Source organism: Cricetulus griseus, chromosome 2, assembly GCF_003668045.3.
Source record: "Cricetulus griseus strain 17A/GY chromosome 2, alternate assembly CriGri-PICRH-1.0, whole genome shotgun sequence".
NCBI lineage: Eukaryota > Metazoa > Chordata > Mammalia > Rodentia > Cricetidae > Cricetulus > Cricetulus griseus.
The window spans coordinates 188,468,110-188,495,931 of NC_048595.1; the positions used below are offsets into that span (position 1 = coordinate 188,468,110).

The 27,822-nt window shown below is 34.9% G+C and overlaps 1 protein-coding gene across 2 annotated transcripts in view; it reads right to left on the bottom strand.

The window, feature by feature from the left end:
• The window catches only part of Dmxl1 (Dmx like 1), a 134,690-nt gene that overhangs the window by 52,124 nt on the left and 54,744 nt on the right, over positions 1-27,822 (bottom strand). The window contains exons 18-29 of one of the 2 annotated variants that reach the window (XM_027400879.2): positions 25,298-26,980; positions 24,017-24,124; positions 17,504-17,673; positions 16,881-16,978; positions 15,254-15,419; positions 14,210-14,471; positions 11,858-12,936; positions 10,956-11,147; positions 6,426-6,502; positions 3,574-3,701; positions 2,638-2,868; positions 1,667-2,268 (exon numbers count right to left, since the gene is read on the bottom strand). In XM_027400879.2, coding sequence (XP_027256680.1) covers positions 2,042-2,268; positions 2,638-2,868; positions 3,574-3,701; positions 6,426-6,502; positions 10,956-11,147; positions 11,858-12,936; positions 14,210-14,471; positions 15,254-15,419; positions 16,881-16,978; positions 17,504-17,673; positions 24,017-24,124; positions 25,298-26,980 — 4,421 coding nt within the window. In that variant the 3' untranslated portion in view covers positions 1,667-2,041. Of the gene's footprint in view, positions 1-1,666; positions 2,269-2,637; positions 2,869-3,573; positions 3,702-6,425; positions 6,503-10,955; positions 11,148-11,857; positions 12,937-14,209; positions 14,472-15,253; positions 15,420-16,880; positions 16,979-17,503; positions 17,674-24,016; positions 24,125-25,297; positions 26,981-27,822 lie in introns of those variants that run through there. The other variant, XM_027400878.2, reaches the window with a different exon arrangement.

Consider the following 27,822-nt stretch of genomic DNA (forward strand, 5'->3'; position numbering starts at 1 on the left):
AAAAAAAGGGAGCTGAGAAGCAGCAGACATTCACTGTTCTTTACCTCCTAAGTGCAGAAATGACATGACCAGCAGCTCCAAGTTCCTCTTGCCATGACTTTATGCCATGATGACTCTACCTTGAACCGTGAGCTAAAATAAACATTTTCTTAAGTTGCTTCTATCTTATCATAGCAACAGGAAAAGAAATTCCTTATCTATACCTAAACTTACTCAGACTTCTTTGCTGAATTGGTGTGCTTTAAGAATATAATAATGTGTCTGAAAAACTAAGACTTCAGAGTTTCATTTCACACTACCAGCATTCTGGTATTTTATCCTGACTGTTTTCTGGTCCTCAGATTTTTCTCCTGGCCTTTCAGATTATTTGCTTCACAGGACTGGCTGTTTGACCGCCAATACTCTATTATCCACTACTTCCCTTTCTCTCTTCAGTCTCACTCCTCTCCCTTGGCTTCCTTTTCTTCCTGTTCCCTTTCAAACTACATTAGTGTTGGAACCAAAAGCCTTTCCTCTTCATCAACTGATAAATAATGTAATTTATAGTCCCTGTAAATCATACTGTTCATAGTTCCTGTAAGTGCACTTGATATGATTTTCGAGACTATATCCAGATTAGTTTCTGAGTTCTCAAAGACAGATAAGCCTAAATTGGATGTGTTTACATTTAGCCTTACCACAAGATAACTGTGTTTTCATTATTTTATTTGGCTAGCCTGTCCCCAATCCAAATGGGTAAACATACAGATAATTTTTGGTTATGTGATTATGTTTTATTATTGGAGAAAATGATTAGGATAATCATTTGTTAAGATCCTTACAACTGTACAATGCTATTTTTTTTTTTTTTTTGCCAACAAGCAATAAATTTTAGTGTTTAAATAAGGATCAACCTGACTTTTGAGTAAGGCTCTTTATATTTATCTGTGCTCGCACAAATACGTGGAACTGTGGGTAGTGATTTGGCTCAGTGGCAGAAGCTTGCCTAACATGCATGCACATGGTTCTGCGCTCAATTTTCAGCATCAAAGAAAAAGAAAGAGTTAAAGCTAAGATTAGACTAATAATATACCTTGTATCTTAAACCATAGATAAACATTGCTTAGCAAAACTTAACCTTAGATAAATTAAATTTAAATAATAAATTTAATCGAGTCTTAAATAATGTTTTAAAAATATTAAAAATTGAGTCAAAATTAATTTACCAATTATTAATTTAATCATTAACTCCCTGACCTTTGAATCTAACGTATGTTAAGGTTTGAAAATTTTTTCATGAACTCAGATATATGAAAAATACAGTCAAGGTGAATTTCAGAGTCTTTTTTTTTTAATTGATAGAAAATGTATCATGGAAAGTAACTTTAAAAAACATTATGATGCTGGGCAGTGGTGGCACACGCCTTTAATCCCAGCACTCAGGATCGAAAAACCACAAAAAAAATGTTTCCAATATTTTATTTGAATATTTAAATTTATATATTTTAGTAATCTTTAAAAATCTAATGCCATTATAGTAACAGGCTTTCTGGTGTAAATTAAGCCCTCAATCTACCCCAGATAATCCACAAAACTAGAAAACCAATACTATAATGTATGTTAATAAATCAGAAAAAAAGAAGGTTTAGAAAACATCATGAGAATAATTTTCAAGTTGAAAAGGTGGGTTGTTTTAATTTTATTTAAATATAATACATGTAGTTTTAACATCAGAAATGAAAGGATACAATTACTTAAAACTATTTACTTTTCATAATATTAAAAACACTTAGAAATCCAAAAACTCTAATAGCCAATCATAATATGCAAATCATAAAGCAGCCTTCTGGGAAATGCTTTCTCAGTCATTTCAAGCCATACTGTGATTTTCTATGATCAGAACTAGCAACCTTTTTCATTTGGTTTTGTGCACTCAGAAATGTAAAATTTAGGGACAGAAAATATACAAAACCGTATTTGAAACTACAATGGAATAGCAGAGTTTTATAAAATGCTAATCATTGTTTTAAATCAAAAATATGGCTTGAGTAAAAGAAATTTGTCATTTTTTCTTAAATGCCAAACAAAACAAACTATCCCACTCTATGCAACCCTTCAACAACAACACAAAGCAAGCTAAATTGTAAAAGCCTATTTCTAAAGCTAAGATCTTGCCTGCAAGAGTGGGAGGGCTATGAGAACTGATGGCTGAAAGAGCTTTGGAAAAGCCCACACATTCCATGGAGAATACCACTACCTGGTGAGGGCTAGGCATAGCAAAGTGCCTTCCTGCCAAAGAAAGAAGAGAAAAATCTGTATTTGGAATACAACAAAATCCAAAGTGACAGTGTATTTCAAAAGAAATGAAGATTTTACTACTAAGAGACAAATTCAAGTACATTAAACAGTCTAATCATCAGTGCAGGAGAATCTTAAAGACTGAAAACTGCACCAGAAGCTTTAACACTTCATTTTCTACCACATTATTCTTTGCTGATGGTCTTGAATAACAAGAGTTTCTGACACAAAATCTAAGCATAATTACAGTTAATAAAGTTATCCAGATGAATAAAGCTTCAGCTTTTTAAAAAAAAAATGAGAGGAAGAAGAGAGAAGGGAGAGAGGGGAGGAAGGAGGGAAAAGACAGTAAAAACTTACCAGAGGAGGCCTTTGAGTGCATCTGTACTCCTCCACCAAATACTGCAGACCACATATTTTCATTTAGGGGATGGGCTACAATCCGAAATAGTTCATTACTAGAATGTGTTGCCAGCCCATGAATGAACAGACTAAGATACACTGCAGTGAGAATTTCACAAAGCAAGACTGTAAGTCCTGATTGAGCTTCTTCACCAGAAGAATTCAAAAGCTGAATTAGACAACTTATTCCTAGGAAGAAACAAACAAATAAAACCTGTCATTAGCAACAACAATAAAAACCTTTTAAAAGTAGCCGGGCGTTGGTGGCACACGCCTTTAATCCCAGCACTTGGGAGGCAGAGGCAGGTAGATCTCTGTGAGTTCGAGACCAGCCTGGTCTACAAGAGCTAGTTCCAGGACAGCCTCCAAAGCCACAGAGAAACGCTGTCTCGAAAAACCAAAAACCTTTTAAAGTTAAAAATTAAACACATTTTCTACTTTTTGAAAAAAATGTACTCATTCAGCATTAAATATTCTCCCCCCTTTCACCTGGATTCATAACCAGTAGGTTATTATGGTTTAAGAGCAATTGCTGAAATATTTGTTTAATTTAGATGAACTGAAAATTAAAACTTATGTCAAATCTCACAGTTAAAATGTTAACGGCATAAATATTTTGATAAAATATTTAGAATTGTTTAAGAAACAATTTAACATAATGAGCTACTTTAATATAATGATCAAGGAAATATTTATTCGCTAACATGTAACAAGAGCCTTTTGCAACTAAGTTAAAATGTAACCAAAGAATTTGCATTGATTTTGTAATGGTGTCAAATCTAGCAATATTTAACAATGATCATCAAATGGTAAAACTAAGCCAAATCTCCTTCTTATCATTTAACATTTCAAATAAGGTTAAAAAAATAACTCATATATGTAAATTACTTATACCTGGCCATTGAGCTGGTGATGTGTTGGGAGTTACTGATTCATCTAAACTTCCTGTTCTCAAAGAATGTCGATGGGCAAGCAGTACTGTCTGATACACCATTCCAGTAAACTGATTCGTCTGAAATGAACTAAGAAAGGAAACAATATTTAAACCTAAGGTGAATTCCATATTCCCATTCTTAGATACAATTTCTAAGTTACCTTAAATAGAAATTTTTGTTCTTAAATTATACTGTTTTTATTTGTAAGTTATATGCTCTGTGGTGCTACATTATATTAAAACAGTATCCTTTAAAGTGTAAATATATATATTCTAAGCTAAAACAAATTTGAAAATGTCTAGAATATTTATTTAGTGAAATATAAAGTATACACTTAAAAACAAACACATTATTTAGGGGCACAAGAAGCAATCTTACATGTATAACTTTAAAACAAAGCTATTTGATTGAAAATGTAGTGGGCATAGGCTCAATTTCCCTCCACCCATAGGTGTAACATAAACATCTATCAATGGATTGAATCCCTCTGAAAGAAAGTCAGAAACTAGCTGAGAACTCCCAGCCTCTAGATAATTGAGAAATATGTGTATTAAATAGGTAGGAAAAGCTATGACACAATCAGGTATGAAGTCACTTCATTACAAACTTGGGTAGGTATCTATCTTCTTGTGAAGATAAGGAAACGGCAGACTTCAAGTACTAGCCTCTAACTCAAAGTTCTCTACAACTTCACTCTTTTTTTCTCAAACTTGTTTACATCATCATTTATTCCTCTTCTTATGTCCCTCCTGATCTTTTTCAAATTCTTGACTTATTAGTGCTATGTGTGTGTGTGTGTGTGTGTGTGTGTGTGTGTGTGTGTGTGTGTGAGTGAGAGAGAGAGAGAGAGAGAGAGAGAGAGAGAGAGAGAGAGAGAGACACACACATAAACCTACTGAGTCCATTTAGAAACGCTTATCTGTTCATGTGGCTAATCAGTTGGGACTGGTAACCCATTAAGAGGTTTGTTCCCTGGAGAAAACTCATTCATTCTCCCTATCTCAGCATCCACTGACTGCTTTTTAGCTCTTAATTTACAGGTGAGATCATAAGATTCCCCTCTCTATGCTGTTTGGGCACACACTGCTGAGATTTCATGGCTCTTGTTTACTTTCCATGTCTAGAAATGATTACCTTGAAGCAGGAATCCTCGTTCTTTATCTCTTAAAATCTTTCTCCTTCCTCTTTCATGATTTTCCCTGAGCCTTAGGTGTAGGGTTTGTGTTATTTGTGTGTGGGGGTGGGGTTGGGGAAGTTAGGCACCCCATGCTCAATTGTTCTAAAATCTTGATTTATCAACTAAGGGAACAGAAAGGATTAGATATAAAAGATCACTCTAGTCTTAACACGTACCAGGAAGAGTACTACTACCTGGAAGTAGGAACAGGACTTAAATAAAAATAAAACAATGCAGAGCTCCCAATCCTGTTAACCCTCTGCACCCATTACTGACTGACTCGGTGTTGACAAAATATCCCAGCCAAGAGCTATCTATGGCTTGGCTTTTAATCAACTTGAATTTAAAAGACACAATCATTAATCTTTCATTTGTGGTAAAATGAATGAATCCTAAGGACATCATATTAAATGAAACAAGCTAGGCACAGGGGTTAAAAAATACTGCCATTTTTCTCCCACATACGGATTCTATAAAAGTTATCTCATGGAAGCAGCTGAGTAGAATAGTGGTTACCAGAAACTAAGGAAAGGAGGGCAAAGCAGAGAGGCAGTGTAACAAAGAACAAGTTAGATATAAGGAATAATGTCTAATGTCTAATAGCACAGCACAGTGGCTACTGGTATACTGTGCTATTTCAAAATACCTATGACAGGATTTTGAATCTTATCACAAAGAATAATAAATACCTAAATATCCAGTTTTGATCATCAGACATTGTGTACATTGTCATACAAACTGTACTGCATAAATATGAACAATCAATATGTATAAATTTAAAGAACCAATTTGCAGTCTTAAAGTGAAAAACCTGTTCTCTTCTAATGAGACAAAAAGGAAGTTGTTCTGGGTGGAGGTGAGGTGGGATGGAACTGAAAGGAGGGTGAGGAAACTGTAATCAGGATATATTTTATGAAAAAGAATATATTTTCAATAAAAAGAAAAAAAGACAAAAAATTTCTGAAACATATACCACCTAGAGAGAAAATAGTACATATTACAGAAGAATGCACCAAGATATAGAAAATAAAATAGGGATTTGTCTGGAAATGAAACAAATAGATAAAAGAGTGCATGAAGTTAAAAAAAAAAAAGCATGGACATAGAGTTCCAGTATCTGTCTCAAAGAGTAAAAAATAGAAGACAGATAATGCTTAGAGAAACAATGTCAGAGTATTTCAAAGAACTAAAGATACACACTAGAATGTCAATGTTTAGGCTTTTAACAAATTATACAAAATATAGGATTTGAAGAGAATATACCAAATTATAGAACTTATCACTCAAGTATGATGCTATATTATCACCCATTCATCTACCTGTTTTTAACCAAAATGATCTTAAGCAAAGATTATTTTACTTAGTTTTAGTTTCTCAGTATCTATACAATATTTAGCATGATGGTAGTGATCAATTATAAGCAGCTAAGTAAGTTACAAGGGTTAGCTTTGGTGTCCTTTGTCATAAAGGTATAAGCTGAAATTTCATAGATGAAAAAATATTCAACATCTCAGTCATGTGCTTTGTGCACTTACTGAAAGCGGTGTTATGTATGGTTTTGAATTAATAATGTATAGATAGGAAACCTCACTGTTTACTGAAAGTGATCTTAAATTTCACAAGAAGGTATTTACCTGTAGTTATGACTACCACAAAGGCACTGATAAATACAAGCAGAAAGTGAAGCTGCTAAAGTATGCATTACATATACCTGAAAAAAAAATACACAATTACTTTAAGTAGAATTTTTTAATTATAATTTTGCCAGAAAGGAAATGAAAAGTCTTTTGCCTCTGTAGGCTACATTCTTCTTTTTGTCCCCCTAAGAACAGTTTCTACCCACAGAAGTCACTCTATAGAAATGTTAAAGAAAAGACAGAGTTCTCTGGCAGATATTACAAACCACACAACCTATTACCAAATTTCTCCATAACAAAGAAGAGAAGTATGAATTACTCAGAACAATATGAAATCCTTCAAAACACAGTTTGCTTTTTCTTAAACAAAATATGAGTAAGTAAATGTAATAAATGACAGTTCACTTATGACAGGTCACTGAAGCAAATGCTAGCATGCATTATAGTCATCTGAGAATGAAACTTTAGAGAAAGGAAAAATAAGAAAGGCAGTTGTAGTATGAATAATAAAAACCCAGAGACAGATATTGGAGTTCAAGCTGAAGATCAGAGAAGCAAAGCAGCCAGCCACCAGAGAGTTCTTTATCTCTACCAAGGCTCAGACCAAAAGGGGCAATCCTGTCCTTAGAGTGACTGTGTACTGACTGACTCCTGTCTCCTCCCATGTTATATTCCTCTCTAGTGCTGGGATTAAAGGTGTGCACCTGGACTACCAGCTGGCCTCTATGGCTAACTAGTGTGGCTGCTGGGATTAAAGGTGTGTGCCACCACCACCTGGCCTGTATGGCTGACTAGTGTGGCTAGCTTTACACTCTGATCTTCAGGCAAGCTTTGTTAGATCATAAACAAAATATCACCACATTTCCCCTTTTTTATCTAATACAAAAAGGAAGACTATAACTAACACAAGAAAAACTATATACAATAAGTACAATAACTATATACAATATATATAGTAGGGAATAAAAACATCAACAATGTATAGTTTATTTGCATTTGGCAGTGAAAGCAAATAACTGTTTTAAGGGAGAAAGGATTCTAACCTGTCATGACAGGAGCTATAATAATAGAAGCCAGGATGAAGAAGATTAAGGCAGAAGAAAGCAGGTTAGAATATAAAAGATTATCTGATTATAAAGTGTTAAGTCTTTCATGTAGATAAAATGGGTAATGATAGATAAAAGTCTACTTGCTTTTTGGGCTTCAACTATCAATAAGACCTACGGTTAAAAATATCATATACTGAAGCCAGAAGAATGCAAATATGATAATAATAACTGATAGTATCTCTCCAATATAGGGTTTGTATCTATTTCTCTATTTACTGGTCTCTGATTTGACCCATGAACAGAACAGAAGAAATATGTGAACCCTCAGCTTACAACTTAAAAGGCAAATTCTACTCTTGTTGCTCTTAAATCCCTGAACCTTTTGTGTAACAAAGAGAAACCAAAGAGAAACCAAGTGTTACATTACTCTGAGTGACTCGCAAAGGGTATTTCTAGAAGACAAGAATATCTAAAGTAGTCTGATTAAAACAGATTGACCTCTCATTTGCCAATTGACTGGGAGATCTAACAAGAAGAGAGGGTAAGAAGCAACACATTTTTTTTTTTTTTTTTGGTCATCACTCTCCCTTCCCCATCTTCAAGGTCTAGTTGAAACATGAGCTCTTCTTGGATATCATGCTGTTTACCTTTAGAATAGAACTTACTTCCTAAGCATTGAACCTGGACTGGAACTATAAGGTCAGCTCTTCTATCCACTAGTTCACTATGTATAAATCCTTGAGCAACCTCAGCCATCACAGTCACTGTTGTGGCTTAGATGAGAATGACTCCTGCAGGCTAGTATATTTGGATGATTGGTTCCCAGTTGGTAAACTGTTCAAGGATTAGGAGGTGTGGTCTTGTTGGAGGAAGTCTGTCACTGGGGTGTGCTTTGAGGTTTCAAAGGCTCATGCCAAGCCCTGTCTGTCTCTGACTCCTGCTTATGGATCAGGATATAAGCTCTCAGCTACTGATCCAGCCTCATGCCTGTGTGCCACCACAGTTCATGTCACAATGACCATAGACTAACACTCTGAAACTGTAAGCAAGCCCCCAATATAATGCTTTTCTTTTATAAGCTATCACTACAATGAATAGAAACTAAGATAGTCACATATGCCAATTACTTATAAACAATTTCTTCCCTCTTCCTCCTTTCCTACTCCACTGCACTCTTCATACATCCTATCAGTTCTACTTCTCTGAAGAGACCAGTTGAACGCATGTGACTTGCCTAGCTGGAGGATAAGACACATAAAGTCAAATCTGTCAGTCACAAGAAAATAAATGGGGCTGTATCACCTAGAATCTAGTTATACACCAGAATGATCAAGAATAAATGAGTTCATAGAATAGCCAAGTTGGAGCTGGGCATTGGTGGTGCATGCCTTTAATCCCAGCACTCAGGAGGCAGAGGCAGCCTGGTCTCCAGAGCGAGTGCCAGGATAGGCTCCAAAGCTACACAGAGAAACCCTGTCTCGAAAAACAAACAAACAAACAAACAAACAAAAAGAATAGCCAAGTTGACTCAAAAAAGAAATAACAACTGATGGGATGAAAGTAAAGCCAGTCATATTTCAGGATAGTTCTTAAGCAGCAGCAGGTATTTAGGAAGGCAAAGCTAAGATGATACAGCATGGATTCCTGTAATTAATGTTAATAGGCCAGCAAGATAGCTCAGCAGGTAAAGGATTTTCTAACAAGCCTGAGTCTGCTCCCTAAGGCACACACAGAAGAGAAGTGATTCCCAAGAGTTGTCCTCTAACATGTAAGTTGTAGCATTCAAGTATGCATACACACACACACACACACACACACACACACACACACACACACACCATTAAAATATATGTGTGATAAAGTAACAATAAGGAATGCAGTTTGTTGAAAATGAGCAGTTTTCAGAAAATTAATTTTCAAATTATGTAGTATGTACTGTAGGGATTTCTACTATAGAGTAATACAGGAAAAGAAGTGGGGGGAAACCCAATAAATTGTGGAAGGAGAGTCTACTATCAGGAGAGCAGAAAATCAAACTAGTATTTTATCATAACCTGGGAAGTAGCAGGAATCTTAAGGCGATGTCAGAAAAAATCCCAAGGGATATGCCAAAACTGTCAATTAAAACCCGTCATTAAAGGAATCTCAAGAGAGGAAAGATGAATTATTGTTTCAACAGGAGATAAAGTACAGTGAGAGGGATAAGAGGATTGTGTGATCAATTAAATTAACTATCATATGTTTAGTATATTTTAAAGAAGTTCCAAGTTTCTTAGTAACAAACTTATTCCTAAGTCTCTCTCATGGATGATTCAATAAATCTGGAACAAACTTAGGAATTCAAACTTTTAGCAGTTAATTCTGCTAGCCTTCAGAGGACAGGTGACAATATACTCGATATTATTTTTAAGATGTGTAGCTTAGTATTGTCATGGGAATAATTCAGTTACCTGTTAGTGCTTTTACACTGAAATATTAAGCTTCTATCCTTTAAAAAATATAGTATTCCACCCATTGAAAACATTCTATTCTTTATAAATTTAAGAAGGGCCAGAGAGATGGCTCCATGGGTTGCACCTGTCACTAAACCTGATGACATGAGTTAGATTTCCAGAACTCACATAGTAGAAAGAAAGAACTGACTCCTGCAAATGTCTTCTGACCTCCATATGTGCAGTGGCATGTGTGAACTCATACACATACACACAACTTTTAACTCAATAAAAAAGGGTAAGGAATCTACGATTTGTCTAGATATATACTTGTTGCTTCTAAGTGTGTGTGTGTGTGTATTAGATTTTTAATTGTGTTTTGTGTGTGTCTTGGTGTGGATATAGAGGCCAAGAACAACTTCCACAACTTGCAGTAATCTGTTGCAGTAATCTGTTTTCTTCTTCCACCATGTAGATACAAAGCATCCAATGCAGGTTTGGTAGTAAGTGTCTTTAACAACTAAGTCATCTCTCCAGCCCAGTTTTTTAATCTTAATGAAACTAATGGAGATTAAACAATTGACACACTGAACTTAAAAAGAGCTCAAGTATCCTATAAGATGTAAGTAACACAGTAAGTCTGGCCTATAACCAGATACCTTACATGGCAATTGTTAATACAATGAATATTATGTCTAGCCTGCTGTTATTTGTTTTATTAGAAAGGATTAACATTTATATCTTCATTTTATCATTCTGTGTAAGTAAATTAAAAGCTTAAAATCAAACTGAAAATACTCATAAGAAGCAAAATAAATCAGATTCAGGAAAGCAAGTACTTGAAGGTAGAGGGAAGCCTACTTGAGAAAAGAAGAAATCAAGGAGAAAAGAAATGAGTACATAAGGAGAGGAGGGGTCTAACAGAGAGTGTATGTGGACAATACAATTGAACATTTTATACATGTGTAAAAACGAAATAAAATCTATCATTTTATCTAAGTAATATACATTGGTAACAGAAAAAGCTTGAAATGAAGCATACTTACTTTATTACTTTGGCTATCAGGATGAGGTGGTGAATCAAAATTTATTATGGCATGTAGAATATCATGTGTTAGATTACTAAGGTGCAACAATGGATTGGCAACTACTGTTTTGGCACTGGCTGTACAAGCAAAGAGAAGAGGCACTGAAGTTTGTTCTGACAGAGGGTTAGGAAATATTGGTTCTGCTGTTTCCTTAAAAATAAAGAGGAAAAAAAGTTAAACAAATATTTTTTAGTTTTAATCTACTTCCTAGTAATTCAGGGGATCTTTCAAAAAGCTTCAAAACTAAAAATAAAAGCATTCAGAGTACATATACCTGAATTTGTTATGACCTGAGAAGGAAAAATGTATCTATGGCTGTATCTAAAATGGTAATACTCTTAGCACTCCTCTATAAGGTAAAGCTCATTACCTCAGAAGGCATTAATAAGACTGTGTTCATACAAATTAAGCAAGTCATAACACCTGACACGATCTGTTCTGCAACTGTAATGTACACAGCTCCTCCAACTCCTACTATGACTACACATAAAGATTCATTCCTTGAAGCAACTGTAACAAAGACAAGTATTAACATTTGAAACTAAAAAAACAATACCAAAAGCTACTTCAGACATACAGTATCTTTTTCTTTAAATAAAGCTTTAAAATTTAACATAATTATATTACTTCCTTTCCTTTCCTGCACATGTCCTATGTTTGACTGATTAAGGCTATATATCTGCCAGAGTGAAGGCACATGCCTTTAATCGCAGCACTTGGGAGGTACAGGCAGAGGCGGGGGGCGGGGGGGGGGGGAAATCTCTGTGAAATCAAGGTCAGGCTGGTCTACATAGGAGGTTACAGACTAGCGAGAGCTACATGACACCTTGCCTCGAAAACAAAACAAAAATGTTACATACCTGCTGAGATTCTTGTAAAAGTAAAATTAATTCCATTCTCACAGATGCAAGACCCCCACCATGAGAGCCATGAAGTACGCAGTAACTAAGAAACATTCTCAAGAGTGACTGATACTTCAAGAGCCACTGTCTTTTTTCCTGGAAACTTTCTCTCTGTTGTTTCACTTTTGTTTGGTGATGCAAATGATCAATATCCTCACTTAATCCAGATTCCCCTGTATTTTGAGTAAATGTGGTCTGCAGCTGTTCTGCATCTGAGCAAAAGTCACAAGTCCTCTGAAGAGCTACCACCTCTTTTTCAAGCCAGTGGTAGAGTTGGTAACGCAATTTCCCACCATCTATTTCATAGCCAGTAGATAAAGTACGAAGTTCCACTGTGAGAATCTTTAAACATGCTCTAAATTTTAGTTGAACAGCAATTATATCTTCTGATGGATTTAAAATATCACCTTCATCTAGTGTGCTTAAAGAGTCAGTGTAACTATTTAATTCGTCTAATTTTTTATCTGTTTTTCTTGGCAAAGGTTTTATTTCTTTCATTGAAATAGGAGGATCTTCATTTTCTTCATCATTATCACTATCCCATTTCAACTCCAAAGAGTCATCCTGAAATACCATACTTGGTTGGCTCCAATCAAAAGAAAAGGTGGAGTTTGACTGTCTCTCTGAGGAACCCTCTGAAGAAGATTCAAAACCATTCATCACTGACTGTGACCAGTCAACAGCAGAAGACTTATCTTCTCTTGTATCCGATTGTAATGGAGAAGAATCTTTACTAGTATAAAAACTAGATGCTCTACAAAAGTGTTTTGTTTTCTTGATAACTTTGGGCATTTTTGACAATACTTCCAAAGCCAACATGGGGCAGCCAGATTTTAGGTGAGCACTGGCAGTAGTAAAAAATAATCTTCTTTCACTTAGATTAATTGTTCCTGCCAGTCCACTTTTTCCTGTTAAAGCCATTTGCTTTGAAAATGTGTCAGATGATCCAAAATGACGTCTTAGCAAAAGTGGATGTGTTCTTAGATAATTGTAGAAATTAAAAACCATAGGATTACAGGCTGACATCATGACTTGATCTGAAAGAAAATTCACTTTGTAAGTCAAGAGAAGCTTAAGATGTGAACTGAGAATTCACGACTGTGTGAAAATCCCCTTTCTCTCTGAGGAAACTTGACCAGGTCTTTGGATAAATTATAATAGACCACACTAATCCATGTCACTGAACAGACAAGAACACACTTTACAACTGTATTTTAAATTGAAGCAATACCTTTAAATAGAATCTTTAGCTCTTTTCTCTCGATTCCCTGGATACACTTCTACAGTAAGATGTCTTTTCGGACCATAAATACTATGTTCTATCCGAACCCCCTGAGGAGTTAAACTCATACAAGTCCTACAATCTTAAACACCATTTACATGCTGTTAATTTGCACATCTCTATCTCCTCTTTCCTAAATTCCCCATTTCATTTCTATTGAAATACACACACTTTTACTCTGAGGGTTTCTTATTTATGCCCTTGGTGCATACCAGCCTTTATCCACTTGCATATTTCAACCAGTTCTTTGCCCAAAGGTCATCTACTTAAAGAAAGATTCTTGATCTAATCAATGCTCCATCATATCATTCACTATTGGTCAAGCTAAAACTCCAGTAGTTACCCTTAATTTCTTAATCTTTGACATGCCATATAAAATTTACTCCTGTGTAGTCACACTAAAATTATCCCATATTCAAATATTTCTCTCTGCATGTAGTCCTATCACACTGGTATTATCAATTAAGCCAGCATTATCATTTGTCTTTCAGAAGAATCTTGATTTAAATGGGTCTAGGAATGTGATCTTGCATTAATAACACACACACACACACACAAAAAAAAAAAAAAATCTAGAAAGAAAACCAGAAATTGAGTTCTAAAAGATACATTTAAAATAATCTATATGCTACTGATCCCAAGAAAACAACAGTCAAGGATTTGGTTAGTTTATAGTTGTCCTATCACATCCCTTAAGTCAGCTTTCTTTACACTGAATATATTTTTTCCTGTAAGAATTATAAAACTGATTAGCTGAAAACTCAACCTAATATTAAAAATTGGGTTTTTACCATTTCTCCAAAGTTTTTAAAATCAACTGCTGTTAATATTTATGTTCAATATATTTATTGCATAAAAAGAGAAAATCTAGTTCTCTACTTTAAATGGTTTATCTTTCTGAAATAACAGACCCCATTTAGTCATAAAGATCAAAAATTTAATATTCATTATTACATTAAACCACAGTGCACTACATTCTGAGAAAACACTAGCAACATTTTATTTGAATCTAGGAAGCACCAACTTACCTTCATCTTCTGTAAATGGTTGCTTTATTAATGTTTCCAAAGCAGCACTATAATCTTCTAAAATCCAATGTGCTATACTCCGAAGAAAGGGGTCACGATGTGCATTTATGTTCGATGAACTGAGTTCATTGACTGAAGAGCCAATTCCCAAAACTTTTTTTCGTAAAATAGATTTGTATGTTGCAGACTTATCAAATTCAGACTCAAAGAGTCTTGCTATTACAAGAGCCAACTGAATGTCATTCAGTTTCTCAAGACACACCTTAAAAATATTGTTTATAAATAAACAAAGTCAGCTTTTAAGAGAAACATAATCTATTTACCATAAATGTACAGGGATTTATTAATCTCTAAATTTTACAAGCAATAAATGCAATAATGGCATGCATATTGCCTACTTTAGTAAATGAACATTTATAACATCTGCAAATCTATTAGTTGTTAATAAGCATGTATTTATAAATAATTTGACTTGAGGAAATGGATAACTCTAGCCAGTATAACCTATAATTTTTACTCTTAAATCTCAACTCTTCTCAATTCACTTGAGCAGACTAGAATTCTAAAATTAAAAAGATACTTTTTTAAGTCCATTAAGCAAAAGAGCCAAACACACTTCAGTGTGCAATCATGAATTATTAATTTTACAAAACTTGCTTTATCTTCTGTAAAACATCACTCCAGCTAAATTATAAAAGTGTAAAAGCTACTGTGAAATATCATCAGTTAGTTTAGGTACTTAGCCTTGTATTATTTCTACTAGTTAAATTAAAATGAAAAAATTAAGATTTAAAAGAATTGCTTAAAGAAACGATAACATTAGTTAAAAACAAAGTTCAGCTGGGCGGTGGTGGCACATGCCTTCAATCCCAGCACTCAGCAAGCAGACAGAGGCCGATCTCTGTGAGTTCCAGACCAGCCTGGTCTACTGAGCAAGTTCCAGGAAAGTCTCCAAAGCTACACAGAGAAACCCTGTCTCGAAAAACCAAAAAAAAAAAAAAAAAAAAAAAAAAAACCCAAATCAAAGAAAGTTCAATTACTTACCTCAATTGCATCTCTGAGGCAACCACCTAGAAGAAAAAAAGCTGCTGAATGTTCAAACCGCTGCTTGCCTAATAAAGAAAAGGCATTTTTCAAAGCTGCTTTACGCCACCTCTCTTCCTCAAAATTGTGTCCAAAAAACTGTGTCATTTTGGTGTCTTTTTGAGCTCTATATAGGAACAAAATTTATGAAAATTTTAAAATACTACTTTGGAATCAACCTTTTACAGTTAGGATTTCAAAGTTAGGACTTTCAAGGAGTAAGATGGATAATTTGAAGTCAGTCTGCACTACAGAACAAGATTCAGTTACAAAAAAAGTTATAACAATGAAAACAAAACATTTGCCAGTTTATAAATCATTAAAAAATAAGATTAGGTAAGCATTTACTTTTATACATAAATCTCACAAGTTATTTAAAAAAATTCTCTTACAAACTGCAAAGTGCACACTGAACTAGAAACACTCAGAAAAAAAGTCACCTTTAAATTCATGCAGAATAATTTTACTAATACATAGTTACATTAAGATAATTTACACATAAACATTTATGCTAGTAATAAATTAAAACCTCATCAACCATATTGCTTTATCCATTTCGAAACATGATTGAAGGGAGATATCCCTCTGCATGCTGTGAATATGTGTTTCTCTTATTGGTTGATGAATAAATGTTGATTGGCCAATAGCCAGGCAGGAAGTATAGGCAGGGCTACCAGACTAGGAGAATTCTGGGAAAAGGAAAGTCAGGGAGCAGCTGGCAGAGAGAGACACCATGTAGCTACCAGGGAAGGTAGGTCGCCTGGGCATTCTCTGGTAAGATAAGGCCATGTGGAAATACACAGATTAGTAGTTATGTGTTAATAATTAAGAGAGAGCTAGATGATAAGAAAAGCCTGAGCCAAACAGTTTATAATTAATAAAAGCCTCAATGTGTTTATTTGGGACTAAACGGCTGCAGGACCAGGTGGGACAGAAAACTTCAGTCCACACTGATTACATTTTGATTACATTTGATTACATTTTTGGTAATCAAAAATCAATGGAATCTGATAGAAAACAATCCTGAAAAACCTTAGATTTTTAGAAAACTCATATATTTATACTAAGATTTCCCCCAGAGGTTGCCATTCTGAAACAGAACCTCCAACGAATAGTAATTTTGGAGACTAGGTGCTGTTGACAAGTGAGAGGAAAGAGACGACAGCACCTAGAAGAGTAACAGTTTCAGGGACACACTGACCCATGCCCTTTAATAACAGAGGACAAATGCTTATCCCAGACTCCACTATCTTCTCCTCCTCCCCAACGCTGATGCAAACTCATCTTGACAAATTTGTTTTCTACTCCACTTCTTTCCTCCCTGCTTCTTGGTGATGTTCTTAGAATAAGAAAACAAAGAACCAAACTTGTTTTTAGACTAATAAATGCTAAAACAAACTAAAGTGACATCATCTGGTTTCTTCTAACGCGGAACACAAGTAATCTTTTTCCCTATCAAGAATCTCCTTTAACCCAAACAGCAACTAAGAACATATTCAATAAAAACATGTTTTACTTTATGCATTCACTCTGAATGCATAATGAAAATGAAAAATGACTTTTAGCTCTGAAGCAGTCTTTTACTTACCGATATAATCCCCAAATCACAGCCTTTTTTTTCATTGCAAGGTAGAAAATTGCAGCATCTAAAGGATCATTATTCCTATGAAAGGCTGCTTTGGCTACCTACAATTGGAAAATAGTCGTCAATCTTTTACAAAAATAGCTTAGGAGTGTACTTATATAAAAGATCAGTACATGATATTTCTATGTTAAAATTGAAATAAAAATAAGCACATAAACAAGCATTAATAAGCAATATATATATACATAACTAGTAACAGAAGCATTTACAGTAGCAGAGTATACACAGATGGGGTGTCAGGGCTATAGAAATCCTCCTAAACTATTGTAATTTTCTCAAAAAATACTTCAGAAATTCAGAAGTACACTAGTAAATAAATGTGTTCACTAGAGGTTAAACATAGATAGGCCTAGAGGCAGAGGCCTAGAATCACAATAACTCAAGAGTTTGAGACAGAAGAACTGCACATTCAAGGCCAGAATGAGCAAAGTACTGAGATCATTAAATATAAATTATGATGCTGTTACTAAAACAAAATGGAATATCTATTATCAGAGGGGACAGGATGCTATTAAACAAATAATCAAAATATACTATTTTATATTTATACCCCAATAAAAACTTACTTTTTCTATGCATTTGCGCAAGATTCGAGAATTGCGAACCCACCAGCCCACACCCATTGCTCTCAGTTCAGACCAAGTAGGATCATCTTTCTGCATGGCTGGCAACATATTCAGCAATTCTTCTTCTGCTACGGAATGAAATGCCCACGCAAAATGACCAGTAGAGAGGCCTGAAGAAATGTTGAAAATAATACTTATCAACAGTGCAAATATTAAGCAGTGATTATCAGAAATGTACTTATATGTCCAATAAACACATAAATGTTTTAGGTTTTTAATTATTTATATAATTAGCTCCAAATAACCTCAGTTAATATGCCAATGAACTGTGTATATCACTAAAGACAATCCAGGTGATTAAAATACAGAGTAAAATGACATATTCTTTAACTTTGCAAAGTCCTTTTACCATAACTGATGCAAGAGTAAAATCTTGGAAATAGCATAAGAAGTGAAAAGTGTAAAGGATTTTAAGGAGCCACCATCACTAAGTACTCATCTGTATTTATGATTTAAGAAAGCATCTCTAGGTTTATTCTATCTGTGGCCACTTAAAACTGTGATGGTGTTAAGTCCACCTGGCTCAGATACTCTAGGGCATGGTCGTGTTCTCTGAGGACAGGCCTTTTGCTCTTGAGGAATATGTGACTTACCAACTTTGCAAACTTTCCCCTGGCTCATAACTATATATAATTTTTATTGCTCCTAGAAAGATGACTTATTTTTTATTGTTGATTCTCCAAACAATGATACCACTCCAATGAATACAGTTAACATCTATTTCTTTGAAAACATACAAAACACTTTTGGGAAATATCACTGTGCTGCAGTACTTTTGTTCTCTGGCTACTACCCACAGCCTTCTTGAGAAGAAGCCATGTAGGTATACCTTCCTCTTAGTACTGCCTCTCTTTTCCCTCAAACATCTGTTTAACATGTCCTATCTCCATAGAAGTAAAAAACTTCATGGTATCAAATGAAAAGTGTAACTCAGTAGACCAAGCACAGCACTTTAATGACTCCAAAATTAGAACACAAACATTATATTCCAGGTATATTACAAAATAAAATATATAGCCTTGGTGAAGTTATTATATTTTTTAATGACTCACATTTTTGGGAGTTTTTTTTTTTTTGGTTTGTTTCACTTTTTGTTATGACTCAGGTTTTATTAAGAAAATATGAATAAAGGATTGAAATGATGGCTCAATGGTTAAAAGCACTGGCTGTTCTTCTAGAGAACTCAGATTCAAGTCTCAGCACCCATGTAGTAGCTCACAACTGTTTGTAATTTCAGTTCCGGGGAATCTGACACACACACACATACATGCAGCCAAAACACCAATGCACATAAAATAAAAATAGATAAATCATTTAAAAAACAACAACAAAAAAAACCCAGGGGGTAGTGGCTCATGCCTTTAATCCTAGCACTCAGGTGGCAGAGGCAGACGGATCTCAGAATTTGAGGACAGCCTGGTCTACAGAGTGAGTTCCACGACAGCCAAGGCTCTACAGAGAAACCCTGTCTTGGATACAAAACAAAAAAGAAAAAGAAATGTGCATCGTTACAACACTGTAACACACAGTGTTGAGGACTGAATGAAATGATCCGACTAAGTACAGAATACAATTTGACTATAACCATAGTTATCATGCTGGCTCACCATATTGGATAGGATATTTTAAAACTGATATTTAACATTTGTGTCAGCAATCTAATGATCAATACACGTAATAATGCTCAGCTTCTATTCTGTCTTTTCACTCTACATTTTATTTAATATTACTGATGAAAATAAATGATTGTTTACAAGACATAACTTTAATACATATGGATTTACATTTTTAACCTATGCTAAGGAATACTTTCTTTTAGTTGAAAAGATATTGGCATTCTATTCTCACTGCAGTAGTGTTCACAATAGTCAATAAATACCCATCTGTAGAAGCATGGGTTTTAAAAGTATGATTTCACACCCAATGGAATAGGAAATTCTGCAATATGTAACACAGATAAAATTTGAAGACATTATACTAAAACAAATGAGTCACATTAATGATAAGCATAATTTATCTCAAAGAACCAAATTCACAGAATCAAGAGTACAATGGTGGATTCAGGGGCTGAAAGGAGGGGAATCAATAGGCATCAAATTTTATCAAATAAGATGAATAAACTCAACACTCAACAATAATGTACTTTTGACTTATAAGATTATTTTAAAGATAGACTTCATGTAGTATAAAGAATATATTGTTGAAAAAAACACTGAAAAAAGATATATGCAGACAGAAAGGCATAAATGTCTAAAGGAAATAGGAGAAATCAAAATGTAAATTAAGAATGCCATCAATGGTGTTGGAGAGATGGCTCACAGGTCAAGAGCACTGGCTGCATTTCCAGAGGACCTGAGTTCAATTCCTAGCAACCACATGGTAGCTTACAACCATCTATAGTGGGATCTGATGCCCTCTTCTGGCATAAAGGTGGTACATGAAGATAAAGCACTTGTATGCATAAACAAATAAATAGATCTTAAAAAAAAAAGAATGTCATCAATGAGGTCATGAGTAGGCTCAAAACAGTCAACTTCTGGAACTATAAGAAAACAATTAGCCGGGCAGTGGTGACGCACATCTTTAATCCCAGCACTTGGGAGACAGAGGCAGGCGGATCTCTGTGAGTTCAAGACCAGCCTGTCTACAAGAGCTAGTTCCAGGACAGCCTCCAAAGCCACAGAGAAACCCTGTCTCGCAAAACCAAAAAAAAAAAAACAAAAAAAAACCAAACAAAAAACAAACAACAACAACAAAAAGAACAATTAGAACAGAGTGTCAAGAACTGTGGTTTTGTGTTTAAGTATAATTGAACTAACAGTAGGAGAATAGAGAAAAAAAGGAAAATAAAGTTTTTAATCAATAGTGGCGAGGGTCATTCTGAAATTAATCAAAATCAAGGATGCTCAGAAAATACAAAGCAGGCCGAAACAACCTGTTATTCAGCATGTAACCACCATCATCACCACCAAATCAGACTCACACACACACACTAAATAGCCTTACTCACAGGAAAAGCAAGTAAAAGGTTTATTTCTCCTTGAAAATGATACTATCAAGAGAACAAAACGAAATATTTAGTGTTAGGAGGAAAATATACCAAGCCTAGAATAATACATTCATCTAATTATCCTTAAAGGTTTAAAGAAATACTTCCTCAGGAAAAGGAAAGAAAATCAGCTCTTCAAAAAAATATTGAGATGTTCTTCAAGAAGGAAAATAAGACAGGTAAGAAACTTGAAATTACATAAAGAAAAAAATCATTGAAGAATAATTAAATTAAAATGTAGGACTTGGAACTATAAAACTACTTGAAGAAAATCTGAGGAGAAGACTCCACGATTGAAGTATAGATAACAAAAATAGACAAATGGGACATAAAACTAAAATGCTCCGAATAGCAAAGGATGAAAGGCATGAAGAATAGAAACAGTACATAGACTAAGAGAAAGTACTTGCTGTCTATATATCTGATAATAAATTCAATATCAAGGTAGGGTGGGGTGGCACACAACTTTAATCCCAGCATTCTAAAGTCAAAAGCAAATGGATCTCTGTGAGTCCAAAGACAACCTGGTCTACATAATGAGTCCCAGGCTAGCTCAGGGCTATATAGTGAATGTCTTTCTCTCCTCCCTTCCCCCTCCCTCTCTGCCTCCCTCCCTCCCCCCACCTCAAAAAAAGTCCAAAACACAGAAGGAACTTAACAGCAAGAAGAAAAAGAAATTTGATTTAAAAACCAGCCATGGAAGCAGGTAAGCTAACTGCAGATCTTCACCTCTCCCTGCTCTCCTCAAAAAACAATCTTCTAGTCTCATCACAGATCTGTAACAGACTACCTGCTATGGTCTCCTCTACCTCTGCCCCCATCTCCAGTGGAACACACAATTTCCCCTGCAACCTATGTTCCCCACTTACCGCTTTATCTCAGTCTTCAAATCCAGCAGGCTTTCCCTGTAAACCCTCCAACTAACTTTGCCAGAGAAGCTAGTAGGCCAGGAGAGCAGGTAGGCAAGCTTCAGATCTTCACTCCCCTCCTCTCCTACAAATCCAACCCCCCCAATCTCATGCCCAGTTTTGTAACAGACTACCTGCTGTGGCTTCTCCTCACTATCTGCCCCCATTTCTAGGGGAATAAGAATATCCTGATGGAATACTATGCATTCTTCCCTCCTGTGGACTGCCTTAGGTTCCTCTCAATTCATTCCTATTTCTAACGTACAGTTCCCATTATCTAGAAACAACATTTACCTTGAACCCCCAGTGGCAACACCTAGCTAGTAGAATCCCAGAATTCCCTGCCAGGCAATACAGGGCCACACACAATGCACTCCTAAGAACCATAAAGAGCAGCAGAACCCTAGGAACAAAACATACACCCACCAAAGACAAGATATCAACACCTAGAATTTCAATTACCCCAAACACATGTGCTTAGATTCCAGTGTAAAAACCGGTAACAATCAGGAAAATACATCTCCACAAGAGCACAGCAACCCTACCACGGTAGGCACTAAGAACTGCAACATAGCTGAAGCCCAAGACAAATACCTTAAAATATTTGATTACGATAAAGATCCTTTTTGGAAGAAATGACTAAAACCCTTAAAGAATTCTATGAAAACACACACAATGGAAGGAAATGAAGGAAACACTTCAAAACCTAAAAGTGAAAAGAGGATCAATAAAGAAAACCCAAACTGAGGTAAATATGGAAATAAAATACTTAGGAATCCAAACAGGAATCTCAGAGGCAAACCTGACCAACAGAATACAAGAGGTGTGACAGAAGAGGTACAATTGAAGAAATGGCTACCCCAGTCAAAGAAAACAAAATTAATGATATGAGACACTATGAAAAGACCAAATCTAAGAATAATAGGAATAGAGGTAAGAGAAGAAATTCAAACAGCCAGGCAGTAGTGGTGCATGCCTTTGATCCCAGTACTCAGGAGGCAGAGGCAGGTGGATCTCTGTGAGCACCAAGCCAGGACAGCTAGGGTAGTTACACAGAGAAACCCTGAGAGGGAGAGAGGGAGGGAGGGAGGAAGGGAAGGAGATGAATTACTAGTAAATATGTTGAAAAAATGCTTAAGACTTCAAAATCTCAGTAAATTGCAAATTAAAATCACAATGTGATATGACCTATCATCTGGAAGAAAGATACTATATCAAAAGACAAAAATCCTTCTTTCCAAGGATTTGGAGAAAAGGGAAACATTATATGATACTGGTGAAAATAAAAGCTGTCATAGTCATTATGGAAAACTATGTAGTACTGCTTTATAAAACTAAAAATAAAATTGCCATATGGTTCAGCACTCCCTCTTCTAGATACAGACTAGAAGAATTTGAAATTAGTATGTTGAAGAATTAAATGCTTCTGATGTTCACTGCAACATTATTCATTATAGCTGTGTTAAAAATAAAACTAAAATATCTATTAACAGATAATAGATAAGGAAAATGTATATATTCACAATGGAATGGAATCCTATATCTTTAAAAAAATTCTGCTACTTGCAACAACATGAATGAACCTGGAGAACATTGTACTAAATGGAAGACAGAAAAAGAAATACTCCACTATTCTATTAAAGTGCAGAATCTACAACGCATCTTATACAAGCAGAGGATAGAATGGTGGCTACCAAAATGGGGTGGGGTAGTGGGGAGACACTGATTAAGGAGGAATGCTTATAAATGTAATGCATAACATGGTTACTACCTTCTTAAAAGGGACAACTGTGGATTTTACACTCATAAAGAGTAAATTTCAAGGGGAGGGAGGGGAAACTGGGGTTGGAATGTAAAAATAATAAAAACTAAAACAATTGAAGAGTACATTTCAAATGTTTTCACTATAAAAATTAAATATCTGAGTGACTGTGTTGACTAGTTAAAAGGTTAATTTGATAGAATTTCGAATTACCTGAGAGATGGATCTCTAGACATAGCTGTGGAGAGGATTATATTAACTAAGGTGGTAAACTCACCTAAATTAAAATGCAAAATAAGGGGTGAAAGCAAGCAGAAAGGGAAACAAAGGAATAGAGGAAAAAGTGAGAGACAGGTATCACCGAGTAAATGATTTACCTGCATGGCCCAAGTCCCACTGCTTAGAACAATGCAGCCAATAATACTGGCACTTTGCACTACCTTCAAATGCCTGAGTCCTGAGACCATGTGCCTTTGGATTTAAGCTAACATCATTGAAATTTGTTACTTTAATCATATATATATATATATATATATATATATATATATATATATATATATATATATATCAGCATATAACGTCTGTAATACTCTCCTGTTAGTTATGTCAGGAATACACACTAATTTTACCAGTTCTGTGGACAGATAAATCTTATCCTTTACTTCTCTTCTTTTGTCCTACCAAGTCTGTCTTTTTCTTTCCTGGTATCTCCATGCAATAGATATCAAAATCACCTTGGTGAAGGAGTTGAGCTCGATAGGCTGAAAGGGAAGTTGTAAGAAACGTATGGAGTCGAACAGCCAAAAGAAACTTTAATCCACATTCATCTAGAGTTTCTCCACCTATAACCAGGAAAAAAGTGTTTATTTTTATGTGAAAAACAAAACAACAACATTTGTAAGCAAATGAAATACTAAAAACAACTTTATAAGCCTAAAATACTAAAAATTTTTGCAATCTCCGTATGTCACAATACCATATATAAGAATAAAATACTGTTAAATTGTCAAAATGTTTATTACTTTACAAGTATTTTTTCCATACAATTTTTATATTACAGAGAAGACAGCATCACTAAATAACTGAAAACTAAACATGGGAATGAATACACTTAAAGTGAATGTTAATACACTATTAACATTCTTTATAATCTGCCCTCCTTTGACCTGAATCTTTTATTTTTAAAGAGTTTAATGCTTTCTGTGGTATGTTACAGTAATATTTACTATAATGGATTTAAATCATATCTACTTCCCAATGATAAGCTATAATATTGAAGGATATAGTTTATGCTAATAGTATGGTAATTAAGTCCTGATTTTTCCTATATATGGCTAAAAGTAGTAACATAGTAAAATATTAAAATAAACATACATAAAATTAGTATCTATTAATAATAATATTTCCTTCGAAGTATAAACTAATTTTTGTTAATTTAAAACCTTTTGTGCCAAATTTAATCCTTATTTTCTTCTCAAGCTTACTTCAATGGTGAATCCTACTAGGCAATATATCTGGTTTAAAATAATGGATTTGCTAATTTCAGACTTTGCTTTTGCAGTATGATAGAAAATTTCCATTCAAATGTGTTCATAGCATAGAATTTTTTTTAAAAAAAAATTCTTGGTAATGAAAAGACCTAATTATGTTGTCTTTATACTAGTTATTCTAGGCAAGAGTACACAATAATGCTAAGTTTTGAAAAATCCTGAATCACAATGTAATATTTTACATTGGATTATTCCCACAAAAGGAAAAAAAATTGGAAACACTTAATCTTGGCTATTTAAAATCTGTACTTTTGCTAAACTCACAGGGGTTCAGTTGGATCTTTTGTACTGAGTAGACAGTTATTAATGATGACTGATATGATTGCAAAAGATGAATTTTTGTAGTAACTTTTTTAAAAGGCCCTCATAATATCATTTTTATTAAAAATTACATAAGACCATTTTCTATGAAAATAAGTAAAATTATCTTTATTTCCTCCCACCTTGTACAGAATTTACTTTTACCTTGACTTCTGTCCCTGCTTTCTCCAATATCAGTGCTTGTAGTTGCAATTGTATCTGCTAAGGCCATCAAAGACATTTGTTCCATCCGAGTGAGCCCTGGTAAACTAGAATGCAGTAAATGGCCAGAAAGAACTTGCGCATGCTCAGGACCAAAATAAGTTGGACTGTATTGTGAAAGGTCAATAACTTTGGGCTTCGTATTTTCTTCATCTGTCTCCAACATGTGACTCTCAGATATCAGAACTGAAGTCTGGAAAAGCTCATCATAACTTTCTTTTGATACATGGTTGTTTTTACTTGAGGAACTTTCATTACTAAACTTTTCCGAAGATGAGCAATAGCTATCATCATCTGCTGCAAGTAAGGCATACAAAGGAAGTGGAGGGACAGAGTCTATCTCTGTGTAATCTGTGTTTTCAGTTTTGTTGAATGCCTGAGGGTCTCTGGTGGTGCTTCCACTAGCACTGATGGTGAGAGACCTAAGGCGGCGCTCATGATTGGATTCAGTTTCATTCAGAGCCACAACTTCCCCAGCAATGCATTTGACAAGATGTGATAAGATAGCCTTGGCTCTCCGGACTTTGCCAAGATCCATGAGTTCCAAAAGTTGCAAGGGATGGTACTGAGGTAAAGTTGGGGAGAGTACATGAGCTGCTTCAAAAAGACCAGAATCTTCCATATCCACTGAAGGGTCAAACATAGTTTTCTTTCCACAGATTTTCTGTGCAAGACTGGTCATGGATCGAGTAAGGGTTTTCTTTGGAGGATGTAGTCCAGAACTTGATGAGTTACTTTGTTTTATTAAATTTACTATAGATGGAGTGCTTCCATTGTATGAATCTGTTGTAACAGGTTCTTGTTTATAAGATGGCTGCCATTGGGAATATACATGCATTTCACAATCCATTCCTACAACAAGGATGCCATCTCGGACCCATGATAAAGAAACAGGAAAAGGTGGGGCACCTTCTACAGAAGAAACCAAGTCCACACTTCGTAATAGTACAAATTTAGAAAGAGGTACAATTTTAGTACTCTCCCAGAGAGGAAATGCCTGGTTTTCCTTACCAGTTTGTTCTTGTACCTTGCCAGCCAGGGGTCCATACATAAAAAGTTTTGAGCCAATTCCTACAGTCAAGATATGAGAACCATCTTCTCTAGACATCCAATCTAAATGAACCAAATGTTTTGTGCTTGATGTAATACTTTCTTTACTGAATAAATATGTCTCCTGTTTATTATAGGCCACTAAATTGCTATCAATACTAATGCCAGAATCCAACACTGTACTTAACTCATCTAAATGAATTGTCTGTTCAAGGACCCAACATGAACCTCCTGTAGACTCACATTCAAAAATACTTACATGCATCACAAATTCCTGAGATTTACTATTAGATGCAGGCTGCTTATAAGCTACTGCTAAACGATTAGTATGTGCACAGCTCACTTCTATAGGCCTACCAGGTACAGTTATACTACTATTGCTCTGAAGTCCATCTTCAATGAGTAATGGCCATTCTTCCCAAATATATACAAGATCTATTTTTCCACTCTTTGATGTAGCCGATTCTCCATCTGTTACTCTGCATCGCCAAAATCTTACTTTATTATCTGAGCATGAAGTTGCCAATAAATAAGGGGCACTGCATGCAGGATATATGGAAGATGAACTCAGGTGTCCTAGAAAGAAAATAAACCATTAACATTTTCAATAATTACTTATATTTTCTATGTATTAAAAGTTTTAGCTGTTTTGCTGAAAACTACTGTTAAGAACATGAGAGTCTTATTTAGTTTAAGGCTCATGATCAAGCTTTTAATGAGCTATATACTATAGGAGCTGGCTCGGTGAGTAATGTAGCTTGACTCCAGGAGTTTACTTCCACAACCTATGTGGTGGAAGAAAAGAATAAACTAATTCATGTTGCCCCAGGTTCCATATATGTGTTCATGCATATACCCCAAAACACACACACACACATACACATACAGTTAAATATAAAGAGGAATACTACAAAAATGTCACCTAGAACTAAAAATTCAAAAAATTTATTTCAATTCTTGCATTTTATAGGTTAAAGTTCCAACAATCCATATTAAATATGCTCTAAGTTGAACAACTGTAGTATAAAGGATTAATAAAAGTTATTATCCTGATTCTTCACACATCATTTGCTAGTTTTATAACTATGTGTCTCATTTTAACATATCAATATATTTTTAAAAATCTGTCCAGCTTTTCTAGGTCCATTTTCTTCATATTTTTCAATACAAGTATGACTGCCCAATCTTAGGTCACCTTATAGGCTTTTATTTTTATTATTTGACAATTTCATGCTTGCACTATAAAAGATTCTGGTTCTCTCCTTCTTTCCCTCCTCACCTTCTTTTTTCTCCCTCCCATTACTACCACTCACCCACCCACCTCCACTAGTGTGTTTCCTAGGTTCATGACTTTCAATTTTGTTTTCTGACCATATAGCTTAAACAAGGTCATTTGTATCACTAGTTGATTGGAACTA